Source organism: Hylobates moloch, unplaced genomic scaffold, assembly GCF_009828535.3.
Source record: "Hylobates moloch isolate HMO894 unplaced genomic scaffold, HMol_V3 SCAFFOLD_3, whole genome shotgun sequence".
Lineage (NCBI taxonomy): Eukaryota > Metazoa > Chordata > Mammalia > Primates > Hylobatidae > Hylobates > Hylobates moloch.
In genome coordinates this window covers 16,186,731-16,205,683 of record NW_026652278.1, presented here as the reverse complement: position 1 = coordinate 16,205,683, position 18,953 = coordinate 16,186,731, and the positions used below count along the sequence as shown (strand labels likewise).

The 18,953-nt window shown below is 39.4% G+C and overlaps 2 protein-coding genes across 3 annotated transcripts in view; one reads left to right on the top strand and one right to left on the bottom strand.

The window, feature by feature from the left end:
• The window catches only part of SLC18A2 (solute carrier family 18 member A2), a 40,125-nt gene extending 28,801 nt beyond the window's left edge, over positions 1–11,324 (top strand). The window contains exons 14-16 of the mRNA XM_032176753.2: positions 2,014–2,133; positions 2,274–2,407; positions 9,068–11,324. Of these exons, the coding sequence (XP_032032644.1) occupies positions 2,014–2,133; positions 2,274–2,407; positions 9,068–9,172 (359 nt within the window). The 3' untranslated portion in view covers positions 9,173–11,324. The remainder of the gene's footprint in view (positions 1–2,013; positions 2,134–2,273; positions 2,408–9,067) is intronic.
• A 3,193-nt stretch (positions 11,325–14,517) lies between these two features.
• The window catches only part of PDZD8 (PDZ domain containing 8), a 100,832-nt gene continuing 96,396 nt past the window's right edge, over positions 14,518–18,953 (bottom strand). For both annotated transcript variants that reach the window (XM_032176730.2, XM_032176739.2), the window contains one exon: positions 14,518–17,352. In XM_032176730.2, the coding sequence (XP_032032621.1) occupies positions 15,149–17,352 (2,204 nt within the window). In that variant the 3' untranslated portion in view covers positions 14,518–15,148. The remainder of the gene's footprint in view (positions 17,353–18,953) is intronic.

The window sequence follows — 18,953 nt, the reverse complement described above, 5'->3', positions numbered from 1 at the left end:
AACAAAGGAATCCCTTGCACAGAGCTCATTTGTGTGGACTCCTCCCTATGAGCAGGTCTTCTGATGAGGCTGGGGGCAAAGGCTTCACATATATATTTTGAAGAGGTTTTAGTACAGACAAAGCAGACTAATGTGTTGATGACCGCCTGTGCTGCAAGAATTCCCATAGGCAAGGAGATGGGCTTTTGTAATGTTAAGAATGATAATATGTTAGGAAAAATCTTGTCACTATTTTGAGTGAATGGTATACTTTTGTCTCTTATTTATAATATACCAATTGATCACGATAAAAGTAAGTGCTCAGTCCACCCCTGTAGAGGCAGGCACGTAATCGTTGAGTGGTACTGTGGCACAGCATGGCTTTCACTGAGGACAGACGGTAGAAGGCTGCCGAGGCTAGGGTAGAACCCAGTATGGTACTCCAGGTCCTTCTCAGGTGACCGTTTGCCTGTTCTCTGCCTTGCCTCCCCTTGTCCTCCACTGTCTGGATGGCCCATCTTTTTGGGGAGGGTGCCCAGTCCTCTAGTGTCTCTCCTTGCCATTCTGCAGGCCTGGCAGAGTTGCAGGTTACTTACTGTACAGCCCCCTGGCCTGTGTCCTTTTGGTGCTTTCCTGCTTTGCTGTTTTCTGGTTCACTTGTCCCTCACCACTCAGCACACCTGCATGCCTGACCCACCTCCTGCCAGTCACGCCTGGGCCACACGCTTAGACTATGGGTGTTTCCAAGATGGAGAATAACAGGGGGGACCAGAACGCCCCAGAACTCCAAGGAGTCTGAGAGATCATCTGGCCCTGCTCAGAAGTTATATGTGTGTATGTGTGTTTATGTGGGGGTGTATGTGTGTATGTGTGTGTGTATGCATGTGTGTCTGCGTATGTGTGTGTTGTATGAGTGTGTGTGTGTTGTGTGTATGTGTGTGAACTAAAAGAAGTTAGCTAAAACACACACACATACATACAGACACATACACACTCATACACACATACACTGACACACGCATACACACACACCCACATAAACACACACACATACACACAAATATACATACACACATACACATACATACATACACACAGATACACATACATTACACACACACCTACATACATATACACACATACACACACACCTACACACATACATACACACACAGACACACACACATACACAAATACAAGTACATACACAAACACACAATACACATAGACACACATGCAAACACACATACACACATACATACACATACACAGATACGTATATACATATACATAATACACATAAATACACACACATACACACATATACATAGACATACACAGATACATATATACATATACATACATACCCATAAATACACATATATATATACAGACATACACCACAGCAACAACCACGACCAGCATTAGAATCTTGTCTCTTGAATAGTGGGGAGCAGGTAGCGTAAAGAGGGTGTGTGGTCAGAGTTCCTGGCTCAGACTTCCCGGCTCAGTGAGTGTGGTCAAGCCTTGCCTCTCTGAATATTGGTTTCCTCATCTATAAAATGGGGATCCTCATGATTGGCTGCTGTGAGCCAGTGTCTGTGAACACACTGGCAGGGACTCAGAGGTTGGTGCCCTCCCCTCCACATGTGTCAGTGGCAGGCACATGAAGAAAATTTCTTTCGTTGAAATGGTGCTTGTTGCTTCCTAATATGTACAAGTGCTGGGGATATGGGTGAACAAAACCAACAGAAGAGTTGGGCATTTAGCAAAGAATTGTAGAATGAATGACAATTGAGATGATGCTGTGAGAGAACATCTGTATATGAGGGGAACCTGACCTCCTCTGGGGGTCAGAAAAGTCTTCCTTCGTTCTTTCTACTCAAAGATTAGTATCACCCCAAGACTTGCAGGTGGTGATGACAGAAGGGGAAGAGCTGGCAGGGTCGTGAGTTTAAGACACAGTCCCTGATATTCAGCCCATTTTGGATTTACATCCGTTTTCTATACACTGTGTTCCCTGACTGTCCTCAGGAATGGTGGATTCGTCAATGATGCCCATCATGGGCTACCTCGTAGACCTGCGGCACGTGTCCGTCTATGGGAGTGTTTACGCCATTGCAGATGTGGCATTTTGTATGGGGTATGCTATAGGTAAGGACATTGGCTTTTCATAAGAACCTTTTACCTCAATACACAATGGATAATATCTACTAAAATTATTTAAATCTTTGCATCCTTCAGTCTATAAGACATTTGGAAAGAGCTTTATCTAATTCTGTGTTTCCTGAAAGGTCCTTCTGCTGGTGGTGCTATTGCAAAGGCAATTGGATTTCCATGGCTCATGACAATTATTGGGATAATTGATATTCTTTTTGCCCCTCTCTGCTTTTTTCTTCGAAGTCCACCTGCCAAAGAAGAAAAAATGGTAAGAAAAATTTAGGATGCAGTGAGCATTTCTTGATAATTTTAGCATGGCCTTCCTGATAGCTTCCTGATAGCCTCCAAACATAAATGGTGAGAATTCCTTTTTAGTTTGTACCACATAGAGCAGTTACTTCTTTTATTTTTTTATTACTGTGAGAGTTTTTCTTTCAAGCTTATGTTTATAAACTGGGAGAATGAAATTATTTTTGTACATAGATTAGCATCAGTGTTGCTCTTTCGTTGACCAAGTATAAACCTGGAATCATTCAATTTGATTTTCTATGGTTCTTGAAAATCTTGGACACAATCTTTCTGCCTCCTGTACTTATGCCCAAGGTTAGCCATTTGTGGTGCTGTTGCTTTTCTCATAACCCTTATAGCATTCAGTAATAGTTGCTGTCTTGTCTTTACTGTATGTAGGATTTTAGAGACGATTTTTATGGAAAAATCATTGTATATGCACTTTGGGGTATATGTGAACACATAGAACAATTTAATTCATAACTTTATGACCAAAATTATAGCCATAGGCAAGATATAGAGTATAAAGCATCCCTCTTTTGAAAAAGTCCAAATTAATTGATTCAAAATTTGAATTTTGAAATTCATGAGTCATTTTAGCCTTTCTAAGGTATTTACCTTACCCAGCAAGGAGCAGCTCAGTGTTTCTGATCATCTTATCTGGTGTTGCCAGTTTTTAAAACAGCAAATGCTGATAGGTATTTGTCCAGGTGAAAGGAGAGCGTTTTGGATTAAGGATGAATGAGGTGAACAAGAGGACGTGCATTTTTGTGTTTGTGAATAGACGTGAGGTTTGTTTGTAATGTTCTCTTGGAAGTACATCAGAAGGTCTTTCTGACAGTGGAACTGAATGCATCTTAATGCTTTGGCATTTCCTGAACTGCCCTTTGATGCTTTTCCCCAAAAGGAGATTTAAAGACAAACCTTAAAATAAGGTTATGTGCAGCCTATGTTTGTCCTGGGTGTTTTTTTACATTCATTAATTCATTCCACATATTTTAAAATATATCAAGCACTGGGCACTGGCCTTGTGCCCTTTATTTTAACTAGGATTTAACTAGATACTTTCAAGTAATGCATGGCCCGTCTGACTCATGGAAAAGGTATGGAAGGTGCTGTGGAAATAACTCAGACAGAAGCCATCCCCTTGTCCTTCCCTCTGCTTGCTTAGATGCTTCCCCAGCTCTGAAAACCACATCACCTTCTCAGACCTCTCTTAGGAGACATCTGCTTTCCAGCTTGGGTGTGTAAATTCCAGATGCATCTTTGCTTGGCTGACCCTAGCACAATACCTTGCCCAAATGGAGTCAGAAAATTCTCAGCACAAATGCAAACTGCCATTCTGTTGCCATGATAACTGTTTAAGGCTGAATGGAGGTTACTCTCAATGTTTTTGACCAAAAAAAAGTATATATGTGTGTATACGTGTGTTTGTATGTGTCTGTGTGTGTATAAAATCACCTACAAATGCTCCTGTAGCCCAGGAAACTGTTGGAAGACTCCTGGGAGATAGTTAGGGCTAGCATGGGCCTGGGAGCCACAATGGCCCCACCATGTAGAGGCTTATGAGTCTTGGTTTCCTCCTCTGTTGCATGGAGAAATGATAACGTCTACCTCATAGGATTGTTGTGAGGATTAAATGAAAGAATCCCAACAGAGTGACAGGCCCTGTGGCTCAAAAAGTGTGTTCCTATTTCCAATATCACCCCACTCTTTCCTGCTTATTTAACTCTCTGGCTTCCCGTCATTCCAGCAATACCTGAATTTTCTCCCTTTTTCCTCCTCTGTGATGTGAGAGTTTCCTTTTGCTATACAGACCCCAAAACTGCTGAATGGGCTCCCCTTGCCAAGCCGGCAAACATCAGTGGCTGTTGTGATATCCGTTTGCAAACGGCAGCCTGATGGCTTATCTGTGGCCTTGGGGAAATGAATGAGGTCAGAGGATGAGCAGAGAAATGTGCTTGCCCAGCCAACTACCACTGTGTTCTGCAGAAGGACTAGCTGAAGGCAGGCCTCAGTACCCCTCCTCTTTCCCAATTTAAATGAATACTTTAGTTCATGTTTTAAAAAGATGTTGAAGGAAGTGGAAGAGACGATCCTGAAAGGCCAAACAGTAAGAATTATAGGTTTCCAGAAAGCCACTTTCACTGTAAGATGTTACAATCCTTAATAAGCACCTAGCAAGATAAATCATTAAAAACTTGAGAAGGTGTGCATCTCGCTGCCCATCAATGATGCCCATAATTGAAGGCATCACGTCAGATGCCATTTGACTGGCCTAATGGTGACATTTGAGAGTGGTGGCCAGCAGCTGCTGCCTACTCATTGTGCAAGCAGAGCAGGAAGCCAGCGGTGGCGGCCGACAGCACCTAATGATAAGGGGGCATGCAGGCGGGACAGCAGTGTGTGAGGGAGGAGGAAGAATCAATGACCATGCAGTTGAGAAAACCCACAGCAGACAAGTGCTGGCGTTCAGGATGAGCAGTTGCCAAATGCTGGGGGCTGTGAGGGCCAGAAGTCATACGACCCTTAGCAAATCATTCTTCCATTAGACAGCATCCTGATAACAAGGTGTTTGGACTTAAGCTGTTTTATATTGTAAGACATAATGCTGTTTTCATGGATCACAAATGACAAAATCATGAACCAGTTTATGAGCATGTGAGTTTGTCTTCCATTTGGTTTACTGGATTTCTATTTTTTATAATCAACATCAGTATAGGTGGAGGAAAAAAACTGTTACTCAAGTCCCTCTGCACATACAGGAGATATCAACATTACCATTTGAGGAAAATTGTGTTATAAGACAGTTACATGGTAGTGCTTCACTCCCAAATATTCCCAGTTGAGAAGAGCTGTGTTGTGGATTATTTTTTTTTCGAGGTTGAAGAATTATTCTTAATGACAAGGCACGCTTCTTAATTTTACTCTTGAAATTTCTAATTGTTGCCAAGACAAGAAATTAGGTGGTTTGAGGATTGCAGCTTTCTTTTCCTGGATGGCTCTGATAGTTGTTCCATAAAGCCCTTCCAGCAACAGCTCTGTTTTCTGGATGCCATGCGTGGGGCAAGGATGGGGTGGCTGGAGGCTGCTGAGATAGACCACATTCTGCATATTCTAAGTTGTTTATAGAATTTGTCCCTTTGCAGGTATTTAAATAGTGGATGCAAAGCCATCATTGCTTTTCTAAAGAGAATAAAACTTTCCTACTCAGAAGGCCTGGTACCTATCAAAATCTCAAAGACTGGCACTCTTATCTTTTAATGCTTTTATGGGTTCACTACCCAAGCTTTGTATTACTTTTACTTTTCATTTGGTCCACCATGTTTGTTTGTTTGTACCACTTAGGAGATCCTAACTCATGAAAGGGGCATTTGGAGGGGCTGGGGCTCACCTCTCAATAAGAGGGCTTTGCTCTGAATTCAAATGCCAATCCCCTCCTATTGATTTTCTCTTCGGTTGAGAGTCGAACACACCTTCCTCACCACAGCAGTGTGTGGAGAACAGGTTTAATTTACCTGCCTGCACTGTGGCCACCCTACTTGTTCCCTGGGCACCTGACTGACCTGCTTGATGCTGTTCATGCCTTTCTTCATTGCACTTTCAAAACATTACATGCCACCTGGCTTATTTGTGTATAACTTTTTGTTTAAAGTACAATTATTGTACTATAAATCTTTCAAGAGAGGTTTGGAAGCCAGTGAGCTAGGTTTTAAAGGCTACAGAACATTTAAAGGAGGAAAACTTCACCTGAAACAGGCTGTTAATAAATATGGTTTGGGTGAACTGACAAATGCTGGTCAGTTAAGTCTGCATGATGCCAAATAGTCTGACTGAACTGCTTTTCCTGCAGTGCAGTTTTTTGTTGCGTTCATATCATGTGCCCAGTCCTAGGTTCTGGGGTCCTTAAGATGACATATTCCTACATTCAGGTCTAATGTGGATGAGCCAAGAGATGGAAGGCAATTAGGAATAAGGCAGTGATGACCGTTCTTTATAAGGTGACCTACCTGCCTGCCTGGGGGCTGTGCAAGGATCAAGGCCCCATGCCCCGCATTCCATTTGGGTATCCCAACTGGTATCTCACTGTGCCTCCTCAGCAGACCTCTGTGGTGGCCAGGCTGGCTTACTTAGTGTCCTGCTTGGTAAATAACTCATGTTTTACTCATTGCCACCTCCCTTGCTGTCCAAATCTTTTCCATCTTTCAAAGTTTACCTCAAATCCTGCCTCTACAGGATAGCTTTCCCTGGGCACTGAACCAGCAGTGAGCACTCCACCGGGGACCCTAGAGTCCCTGTCCTTGCCTGTGCAGGGAGGTAACTAAGATGCTGGGATAGGACCTTAAGGGCACTGAGATGCAACACCTAATAGGTGTCCCTTCAGCTGTTGTCAGCCAGATGACAGTGCTATAGTCTTAGATAATGCCATGTAACTAGGGCAGTGTTTCTCAAAGTTTGTTGACACCGTTGTCACATGAGGACAGGGCCCTCAAATTTCATTTTTTAACCTGCTCCATCTCTCCACCCCTACATTTCCTCGAGAATCATTAATCTGGGGGAGATGAGACATCTATTGTTAGTGGGGGTTAAACCTTTGTGTTACATGGGGAGAACGGTCCTGGTGTACAAAGTCTAGTGCCACTATTATTTTTAAAATTGAGCTCTTTATTGAATACAAGTATCAATTCACTTGGCAAGCAGCATAAAAACAGTTAAGTTAGAAGCTGACAGGTTGAGCTGGCAGCCTAACTTAGAGGGTCAAGGAAGTCCTTATCTTCACATGTTACACAGATCACTGGAGAATGTCTTGGGAAATGATAAATGGGTTAAGCACTGAGTAGAGTCTTATCTGGGGACAAGAGCTGGGAGTAATAGCTAACAGACAACAAGATGGGTTGCAACAGGCCAACATCAGATACATTTTAATCTATTTAGATTTGCAAATTGCAAAAAAAATATTGGGGGAGTAGTTCACATGGAGAAAAACTCAAGACATACCTGATAATTTATTTTAGTTGCACATGACGCCCCCTTGCCGTCCTCTGTGCTCGTCTAACTACCATGGAGTACTGCAAGCGGCTCCTGTCTGCCCCATCCTAGCTGTACACTCCCCGGTCAAATTCTTTAACTGCTCCGTGCCTGTTTTCTCACCTCCCACAGAGGGTTATTGTGATGTATTGCCTCTAAAATGCTGAGCATGGTCTTGGCGTGATAAATGCCAGCTGTGTTATCAAATATAAGCAAATACTTATTTGACAATCTGGTTTGAAAGCAGAGCAGCACGTTTTTGTAACAGTTTTAAAATTTTCAGTAGCAATAAAGGAGGGCATGAGAGTTTCATGCTCATCAGAAGAGGATTTTAAAAAAATCATATATTTTAGCTAGAGGTCAGGATTGGGGACAGGTGGTCAGGAAATCACATGTGTGAAAAAATAATAGCCCTAGCATGTTTTGCCTAAGAAGAAATCTAAGGGGCCATGACAATATGGTCTTAAAAGATTGGGGGCCAAGCATGGTCACTTGCACCTGTAATCCTACCACTTTGGGAGGTTGAGGCAGGAAGATCACTTGAGCCCAGGAGTTTGAGCAACCTGGACAATATAGTGAGATCTCATCTCTACAAAAAAAAAAAAAAAATTAATAATTAGCCAGTCTTGGTGGCATATGCATGTAGTCACAGCTACTTGGGAGTCTGAGGTGGGAAGATGGCTTGAGCCTGGGAAGCAGCAGTGAGCTGAGATTGCACCACTGCGCTATGGCATGAGTGACACTCTGTCTCAAAACAACAACAAAAGATTGTAAGGGCGGCCTGTGAAGATATCAGAACTGGCTGGGTGCAGTGGCTCGTGTCTGTAGTCACAGCACTTTGGGAGGCTGAGGAGGGGGGATCACTTGAAGTCAGGAGTTTGAGACCAGCCTGGCCAACATGGTGAAACCCCATCTCTACTAGAAATACAAAAATGTAGCTGCGAGTGGTGGTGCACACCTGTATTAGCTACTTGGGAGGCTGAGGTGGGAGGACTGCTTAACCCAGGAGGTAGAGGTTGTAGTGAGCCAAGATCACAACACCGCACTCCAGCCTGGGTGACGAAGCAAGACTTCATTTCAAAAAAAAAAAGAAAGAAAGAAAGAAAGAAAAAGATACCAGAACCAGATTCATGAATGCAAACAATGGAAATGGGTTGTAGTCCAGACGTAGGTACATTTCTCACATGTGAGGGCTTCTCTCATTAAGGAGAGAGCACATCCTTTCAAGGTGTGTTGCCACAATGACGTCTGTAAACAGAAGTTGGACTGGGTGACCTCCAGGATCCCCATACCCCAATTCCAAGATTCTAACAAACCTAACCTGCCTATCCCTTGCTTCATAGAGTATAAGTTCCCAGAGTGGACTTATGGCCCCTGACAGGTATAATGAAAATACTGCAGAGACCACTTCTGTCTCCAATTGCCTGGAATTTTTAGAGTGTAGAACTACAGGTCTTTTAGGTCAGGCGTCTGGCGATTGCTCCAAATGACTGGTTAATAGCAAGTAATACTACATAGTTTTCAAACTAATAATCCTTAAAAACAGTAGGTTAAAACCATCTTATCTTTATGAAACAAGAAGTTAATATACTTGCACTTTGCTCTCTTTTAGGCTATTCTCATGGATCACAACTGTCCCATTAAAACAAAAATGTACACTCAGAATAATATCCAGTCATATCCGATAGGTGATGATGAAGAATCTGAAAGTGACTGAGACCCTCAAAAATCATCAAAGTGTTTAATTGTATAAAACAGTGTTTCCAGTGGCATGACTCATCCAGAACTGTCTTAGTCATACCATCCATCCCTGGTGAAAGAGTAAAACCAAAGGTTATTATTTCTTTTCCATGGTTATGGTTGATTGCCAACAGCCTTATAAAGAAAAAGCTTTTCTAGGGGTTTGTATAAATAGTGTTGAAACTTTATTTTATGTATTTAATTTTATTAAATATCATACAATATATTTTGATGAAATAGGTATTGTGTAAATCTATAAATATTTGAATCCAAACCAAATATAATTTTTTAACTTACATTAACATTTGGGCAAAAATCATATTGGTAATGAGTGTTTAAAATTAAAGCACACATTATCTCTGAGACTCTTTCAACAAATAGAAACTAGAATGAAGTCTCAAAAACAGAATCAAGACAGCATGTTATATAGTGACACTGAATGAGTGTTATTTAACTTGTAGTTACTATCAATATATTTATGCGTTAAAGAGCTAGTTCTCTCAAGTGTAGAGGACAAGAACTTGTGTCACTTATCTTTTGAATCCATAAATCTTAGCTGGCGTTAGTTTTCTATGTAATCACCTACCTAGAGAGAGCTGTAAATTATATGTTAACATGTTATCTGGTTGGCAGCAAACACTAAAGCCAATAAGGGAAAAACAGTAAATGTTCTGAAAGCAGAGAAAAGCAACCAAACATACTGTTATGAACTAAAAGCTTTCCCTTTAAGATGCATACTTGATTGTCTTACTGGATGAAGAAAATTGAGGGTACATGTACCTTATACTGTCAAGGTTGTTTAAACATGATAAGGTTAATCACCATCTACTTCAAGTTTTAGAAAAGGAAACGAGGCTAAAAACAGCTGCTCTGACTTTAATATCTGACTATATCTTTGATCTGTTTGCAGATCATCCAAGTGTTTTCTAGGAATATATTTATTTTAGGTTGTCTGAAACTACTATTTTTTAGACTCCTGAAAGTTGTTCACATCAATGTGAAGGCAAATTTTAAATGAAAATGAGGAATGAAATTATGTCTTGAATCATATATTAAGAAGTAAAAATAATAGTGATCAGGCAGAAAAGAAAAATGGAACATCTAAAAATGTATGTGCTAACTATATCATCCAGTGTGCAGTGTCGTGTATTTTTCTAAGCATGACAACATTGATGTGCCTTTTCAGTGTAACAGCAAATACTGTTAGTGAACATTGTCAATTTATGTCGTTTTGCTAAGAGATATGACTGGAGTGTGCAGTGTGGAATGTCTCTAATAATACTTGTTAATCCTGCAGTTCTATAAACAAAAATTACTTAGTTTTGTTAAGCTAAGATTGTGTTTGTGTTAACTTCGACATCAAGGAGCAAAGAACTTTAGAACAAAGACTCCTCAATCTTGTGACTTTCTTATTCTCTAGGAAAGTAACACTTCCTTTGTTTCATGAAGCTTTTCTGTGGGGCTTCGATTATTTCAAGTCTGGTTTCTAAGTGCAGTGTGTTTGAAGCAAACAAACTTCCAACTCACTTACTTGGCATTGGGCAACTTGGCCAAGTCTGCTACTTTGGAAGATGGCTCTGGAGGAAACTCTCATATGGCTAAAAAGGCAGGCTAGTTTCTTACTTCTGCAGGGGTAGAGCCTTAAAAAAGAACGTGCTACAAATTGGTTCTCTTTGAGGGTTTCTGGTTCTCCCTGCCCCCAATACCATATACTTTATTGCAATTTTATTTTTGCCTTTATGGCTCTGTGTCTTTCTGCAAGAAGGCCTGGCAAAGGTATGCCTGCTGTTGGTCCCTCGGGATAAGATAAAATAGAAATAAAACCTTCAGAACTGTTTTGGGAGCAAAAGATAGGTTGTACTTGGGGAAAAAAATTATAAGTTCTTTTATATGACTAATATTCTTGGTTAGTAAGACTGTAAAGAGGTGTTTTTTTAAAATGTACGTACCAGAACAAAGAACATACAGCTCTCTGAACATTTATTTTTTGAACAGAGGTGGTTTTTATGTTTGTACCTGGTAATACAGATACAAAAACTTTAATGAGGTAGCAATGAATATTCAACTGTTTGACTAAGTGCATCTGTCCATATTTTAGCAAGTTTACTTAATAAATCTTCTGAACCATGTTTTGTGCCTGTTCGTATTCCTTTATAAACCAAATGTTCTTGGAATAAAATACATAAGGTATCATTTTGACTGTGGATATTTAATTAAAAACTATTTTTCTGTGCTTGTAGGCATCAGGTAAAAGCCATCCCAGGTTAGCTTGACCATACTTTTTTGGCTTTCCACAATTTATTTTAAATTGAGCTATGTAACTAGCCACATTCAAATGGAAAAAAAACAAAGTTATCCTTCCATCGATAAACATTGTTGTCCTGATGGTTGCCAACAAATAACCATATCTGATGAAAACAGCTGTAATATCCACCCATTTGACTTAATTCTGGGGGGAGTTCGTAAAACCCTTGAAATCTGATACATTTTGAATGGTGTGCCCATGGGTATGGTATCTTCCTGCGGTGGAAGTCCACATCTTTAATCAGATCTTAAAAGGGGATCTATGGCCCAAAAGGAATTATGGGAACCTCTCCTTCTTTTTTTTGGTAAGAAAAGCAATTATGCCAATTTAGAAGTTAAGACAGTATTTTTAAAAGTAGGTATTTAAAATTTATTCACTTTTAGGGGACTTAAGATTTTATTATTTATCTTATTAGTAAGAGCCAAATATTTCCAAATTGCTTTAAAAAAATTCAGCTATACATTTAGAACTTGATAGTACCCCTCAAAATTTTTAGGTTGCGTTTTCTCCTCCCAGCATCACAAAATAGCCACTTACTTCAAGTACTTCTGATATTGAATATAAGGCTTGATATGAAGAAATATAGCCTATTATGATTGCTAATAATGCTAAAATGTTGCTCAGTTTGTCTAAACCATTAATTCAGCTAATACTAATGTAGAAAATATAAAGTCTAGTTACTAATACATAGCCAAAGAAAACCCATAAACTTGATAATCCATAAGAAAACAATAGTAAAAAAAATGTTTTGGGGCAGTCTGCAAAACAGCAATTTTGTTTAGGAAAAGTGGACTTTGTTATGCTTTTCTGCATGGCCAAATCATACCAGAAGATAATTCCATAGAGATGCAGCAATCACCTTTTTTAAAGATGTCATTAAATGAAGATATTCTTGTTTTCTGTGGTAGTCTTTATTATTATTTTTTAGCTATTGATACATAGCATGGCAGCAAGATTACATCAGTAATGTAATATAATACAGCTTTTTTCATTGAAGCTTTATACCTTACTATACTCTAGGCTATTTGGAGTGTTCCCCCACTTGCACTAAAGTACAACTATGATGTCTCCACTGCCTCTCCCAGTGAAATATAAAAATATTGCACTACATTACAGATATAGTTTACAAGTGTCATTAGCAGCATTACTGAGCTTTCTATAATTGTGATCTACAGAGTTAAATACTTTTAAAACATGAGTAGATTCTTATAAAACCAAAGTTTTGCATTATTTCAACAGCTCTTTCAAATGCATCAGTTTCAGCAACATCCTTGGGTATCATGAAAATTTCCATGGTTTAATCAATAAACACCAGCTACTTACAAGTAGTCCAACTTCCAGGTTATCAATGTTATTTTTTATAATATCAATTGTGGTTACACACTGAGCAGATTGCTTCAAGTGTAAGTTATGGAACAATACTTTAGCTTTCAGGGAATTTGATGTGTAAATTCTTCTATAGCAGTGTTCTTTTAAAATAAGATCATGTGGCCGGGCACGGTGGCTCAAGCTTGTAATCCCAGCACTTTGGGAGGCCGAGGCAGGTGGATCACGAAGTCAGGAGATTGAGACCATCCTGGCTAACATGGTGAAACCCCGTCTCTACTAAAAATACAAAAAATTAGCCGCGCCTGTAGTCCCAGCTACTTGGGAGGCTGAGGCAGGAGAATGGCATGAACCCGGGAGGCGGAGCTTGCAGTGAGCCGAGATCACGCAACTGCACTCCAGCCTGGGAGACAGCAAGACTCTGTCTCACAAAAAAACAAACAAAAAAAAGAGATCACGCTTAAATAAGTAATGAAGTATACTGAGTTTTTGTTATAAACTTGGCTAAGAAAGGTATTTAGTACCTGAAATTTTCACTTACTAAAGCAACAAAAGGCATGAGACTTGGCTATTGATTTTTAAAGTGGAATAACTTTTCTACCCTCAGAAATGTCTTTCTCACTCATATAAATAATGCCTTTTACTTGTATATCTTTTTACCGTTCAAAGCACTTTTGCAGTTATGCTATTGTTTCCCTCACAACAATACTGTGAGGGAGGTAACGTATTATTATTCCCATTTTAGAGATGGGTCCTTTTGTAACTGCCTATGCTTGCACAGTTCATTAATGGAGGGGCTTGAACTTAAACTCTTTTATGGAGTCCTGGACTCTAGACCTGGGCCCCAATCCTTAATATTACACCATGCTTTTTCCTGCCAGCAATAAAAGCTGCTCCATCTAGTTTTAAACTCGTGTCAGTTTCACTACATAGCAATCATCATAGCAGTTACCTACAAAGGGACAAACATATACTTGTGTATTTTATAGGTATATAACAGACCGAAACTATTAAGGTACCCCAACAACAGTCAAGCTTACTTGTTTTCCGTCAGTCATGTGTTACTGGGATCCGTAAAATGGACTCAGTGTGAGTATATCTTCATTTTCAGAGAACTGGTCCCAATTCCTATGTATGAATACTGTCTATTTTTGTCATTCTTTTCTTAATGAATACTTACTACAGAAGTATTCAGAATGATCACCATTCCTTTACAACTGTAAGACGCCAAAGCAGTAAGTATATTTTGCATGATTCCTTTCCTTCACAGAATACTCCTACATGAAAATGTTTCTAAAACAAAACCAGCCTAAACTAGTTATCAACAGTCATTTTAAAAAGAGTCCTCCAAAACTTTAAATACCCTTTCACATGCTTTATTTCCTATGGGAGAACTGATGAGGAAAATTATCATAAATGTTTAAACTTTTAATCATAAAATTTAAATTTCCATTTAAAAGGAAAGCATCAATATTTTAAAAGATTATATTTCAAAATGCTATGTTACTGTTTTTCAGTAATTAAGTCTTGTTATCCTCTCTACAAAATTCTTGACCAACTGCATTCTACATTTATTTCCTATTACATTGTCTTTCAATGTAAGCTCTTCAAATTAATCACCATATTTTTACCATACAGCTGCACAAAAGCTTTAGAAAAAAATTTCACAGAAGCATCGAAAGCAAGCAATATATGTAAAAAAATTTTTTTTACTAAATCAGCATAACAGACTAAAGCTGCAGCATCTGCTTTCATGTTACATTTGGCAAAAAACAAAACAAAAAGCACCCCCAAGCCCCCAAAATAACAAAAATCTCAAGCAAGTAGAGACAATAAACTTCATAACACGAAAGAAAGATTCAAAACCTGTTCCCTCAGTGATTGCTGTTGTCAATTTCGGCATGCAGCAAATTTGTTATAACCATGATGGAAATGAAAATATTTTAAGAATCTAGACAGTATTCTATTTAACACTAATTCAAAAACCAAGAGGAAGGAAAATAACACAAGGGGACACCATACATACATAAACATGAAAAGTTAGCTTACATAATTACATAATTAGAAAAGTTAAATAATTTAGTAAAAATAAATTCCCAGTATAAACCCAAAAAAGCATAGCTATAAATGCAATCCAAAACAACCAATTAGTAAGCTGGTCATGTTTTTACTGGAAAACCACCTTTCTCATTTTTGTTCTTACACAAGCAAGTAACTGGAGAAGCAGGCCAGAGTGCGTAAGAGGATTAAACATGGTTGTATCTGTGGTACTTTAGATGCAACTTTACCCCGTTCATTTGAAAGTTTAAATAGACCTGTCTGCTACACAGACTCAGATGGGCCAAATAAGTCATCTGATATGCTGCTGAATGGCTGAGAGTCTATTAGTTGGCTTATTTCATTATCAAGGTCTTCTTCTGTATCATCTGTGTACTTGCTTATTTTTTTGGAGTGCTGGTCTAAAGACAGACTTTCTAAAGTTTCTATATCTTCAATGCCTGCTCTGTAGTGGATCATAAGAAGTGTTAGAGCTTGTAGCCTTTCACCTGATTTAGCTAAGGCAGCAGAAAGAAGTGATTTTTTCCTTGTATCAGTTGTCTCTTTTTCTTCTCTAACAAGGGAATTATTGTGTTCCAACTCCTGATCAATTTCATTCTGTAGTTTATCCAACATGAACTCTAGTTTCTGGATCCTTTCCTCTGTAGGCAAGCCCCTGTACAGATCACGACCAATTTCTTTCACTGCAATGAAAACACTGTCATCCAGACCACCCTCTTTTCTCACTAACTTTATTCCTGTGCTGTTTCCCCGTTTAGAAGGACTGTTTGGACCACAGACCTCCGTGTCACTGCCTTCATTGTCTGACGTGTTGGGTGTGTGTTTTGGTGAAGGTTCTACGAGATCGGTTCCTGGTTCAGAAAGGCGAGTTTTGGAGACTTGACGCAAATTTAATAAACGAGAACTAGTATTGATAATATGCCTTGTCAAACCTGTTGTTTTATTGACTGACTTGCTAGCTTCAGCATCAACACGAGGAGGCAGGCCTAAGAGGGTTTCCTGTCCTTCCAGCCTAAGGTTTTTCAGGGTCCTGTCTATTCGCCTATCAGTTGCTCCACAAACAGAAGTCTCAGCTAGACACTTTTCTTGACACTTTTTATGGCAAACATAAGCACAAAACATACACTGGGAAGCTGCTTTAGTCCAAACTTTTTTCTTACAGTAGTCACACCATGTTGGGTTCTGGAACTGAGTATCCTGGAAACTGTGTTTGTTTTCTGTTAAACCCATTTGTCCAACAAATTGCTCCTCTTTAGGGAGAACAGAAACTTCTTCAACCAAATGGGGTTCTTTTTCTTTTTCTACGTTAGTAACTACATGGTGGTCTGATTCTCCTTCTTTCAAATATTTGAAGTGAATAGTAATGTCACCATAGCAAAATTTGTCATTGAATCCCTTTTGCATACTCAGATTGCGTAGTGCGGTTCTAGTGACTATAGCCTTAGGTGAGGGGGCTTCCAGTCTCAATTTGGAAAGGTATTCCATGTTTGATGTAGCTAGGCATCCTAAAGCCACATCTTCAAGTTTTAAACTAACATGCCCCAAACAGATGAGACCTCCCAACTTAAAAGGATCCCTGCACCACAATGCAATGTTTAAGTACCTGTGACAGGCTTCTATGTCAAACAAACAGGATGCTCTGGTTCTTGTCCATTTTCCCAGCTTATTACGATAAAGTATTTCTGATGATTCCCATGTTTGACGGTTGTCTGAACTGTCCTTAGTAGGGCAGGAAGTTTCTGAAGTGACATCTTTGGCCACTTCTTGCTTTGCTAAAAATTGCTTAGATGCAGCTGCATCGTCTATGGGATCCATATTTTTTGCTTGCTTTTCAGCAGATTTATCTACAAGAGGAGGCGGCGGCACCTTCTCTGGCTTTTCAACAAGAACATCTGGTTCTGCCTGATTTGGAGCATCAGCGGAAGGCAAAGGAACTTTCACTTGTGGTCGTGGTGGCACAGGTGGTTTGAAAGTAGATCCTTGGGTTGGTTTTGACACTTGTGCTGGGTCTGTTATCTCAGAAGTTTTTAGGGGTGGAGGTTTATTTCCATCTTTGGACTGAATTTTTGGTGGTAGTGGGTGACTTCCTACAGCTAATTTACGGTTTAAAACTGGTGATATAGCTCCAAGGGGTTTAATAGAAAGTGTTGTTGGAGCACGTTTGGGACTATGACTTAATGATTGTGCCTCATCTTTGAACTCATTTTGTGCTCTGACATCACTTGCCAAGTCTTCAAATTCAGAATCCAGCTCTCTACTTTCAGTATCTACTGTCAACCCAGCAGCTTCCTCTTCATAACCCGATTGGCATGAGCTTGACAAAAAGTTTTCTTCCAACTGGCCAAAGTTATCTTGCAGCACTGCACCTTGATTACTCTGGCCAACAGGCCTTTCATAGTACACCAGGACTCGGTCACCAGCCTGCTTGATAAGCTTCAACACTTGCAGTGTTGATGTGATCTTCACACCTGGTTTAAGATTTTAAAAGGGAAAACATGTAAATTATTGCAATAGAAATTACTACATTTGTTAAATATATTTAATTAAATATATATAATTGCCATTACCTCTGGTTATTTAACTAACAGAAGAATAATAGGAAAACCTCAACAAAATGTTATTTGGCTTTTGGATCAATCAGTGTGCTAATTCTCAAACCCTGAATGTGCTGATGTCCTGGAGATGTTTATCTTTTCAAACCAGATGATGACATAGGATCCCTAAAAGAGTGCCAGGATGCTAACTTCTAATTGCTTTCTATCTCTTCCTAGGTTAGATGATATCTCTCAGTTTGAACTGAAGAAGTGAACAGAGGGAGATCCATTTAAGGATTCTATTAATGGCTAAATCAGACTTAGAGTGAGGGAAAGCTGTGATTCCACTGAAGGAAATTCTAAAATACTCCAGGGATTACAAGACATATGATGAAAGAGTCAAATTAAGAGACCAGTGCTTGAAAATAATATAGCAAAATACTATACTATGAATAACGTACTTTTAGAGATTCTTTTTATCAACCGTACCCATCACATTCATCTTTTTCAAAACCAGAAAGAACAAGTAAGGGATAAACTGCTTTAAAGTTAAACAAGTTGGTTACTATCTGCATCTGTAATATCTATGTTGTTTTTATTTTTCTTATTTTTAATTGTTACACGTAGTTTAAATTTCAAAAGGCATAAAAAGATGTACAGTAAAAAATATTCTTTCCACCTCTGTCTCCCAGCCATATTGTCCCCTCCCTGACCTTAGTAGTCTCTAGTGTATGCTTCCATAGATATTCTAGGTGTGTTAGCACTTAAAGGTGCTACTTGTTTCCTGTCACTCTTCCCACATTCTCTAAAACAGCACTTGCCCAAGCTATCCCTTTATGTAGAACTTAGAGAAAGAATGAGAAGGCTCTTTGTTTTCCAAAGATCTTAGGGCCATCCTAAATAAATCTAAGTAACACCACCCCTTTCTCATAACTTGACTTCAGGGTTCCTCAACCTGTGTCCTCTCTTACTTCAGCTGTCTGGGAAGATCAGGCTTTAGACTCGGTCATCACTTGGAACTTGTCCATACCAAAGATCTTTCATTTTCAATTATTCTCTGATTACAAGCTCCTATTTTTCACCTCTTACAATCCTGTCTGCTCACTACTTTTAGGCAACTTCCCGGCCCAATCATTCCTCTTTTCTTCTCATGGTCCTGTTGGTCTCCTGATACCACTTACTCTTCTATTCAACCCTGTGTCTCAAGATTACAACGATGTTCTTACCAATATTTTATTTTCTTGTCCTCATGTTTTTTGATCCCCAGCTTTACTAGCCCCACTATTGCCCTTTCCTGCTCTTGAGCTTGCCGCTTGGATCTAGCATCAAGTTAGCCATCCATCTTTGGCAAGGTGTTCAGGGCTGCTTAGCATTCTTTTGATTGGTCTCTAAACAACTAAGTCTCTCAAACATCAGCTGCAAACCTTTCCTGTTTCCCTAAAGTCTACTCTCCCTACTCTATTTCACTCTGTGCACGGTATCACCTTATTTGCCAAAAGGATCAATATGAAGCTACCTTTTCTCCCTACCAATCA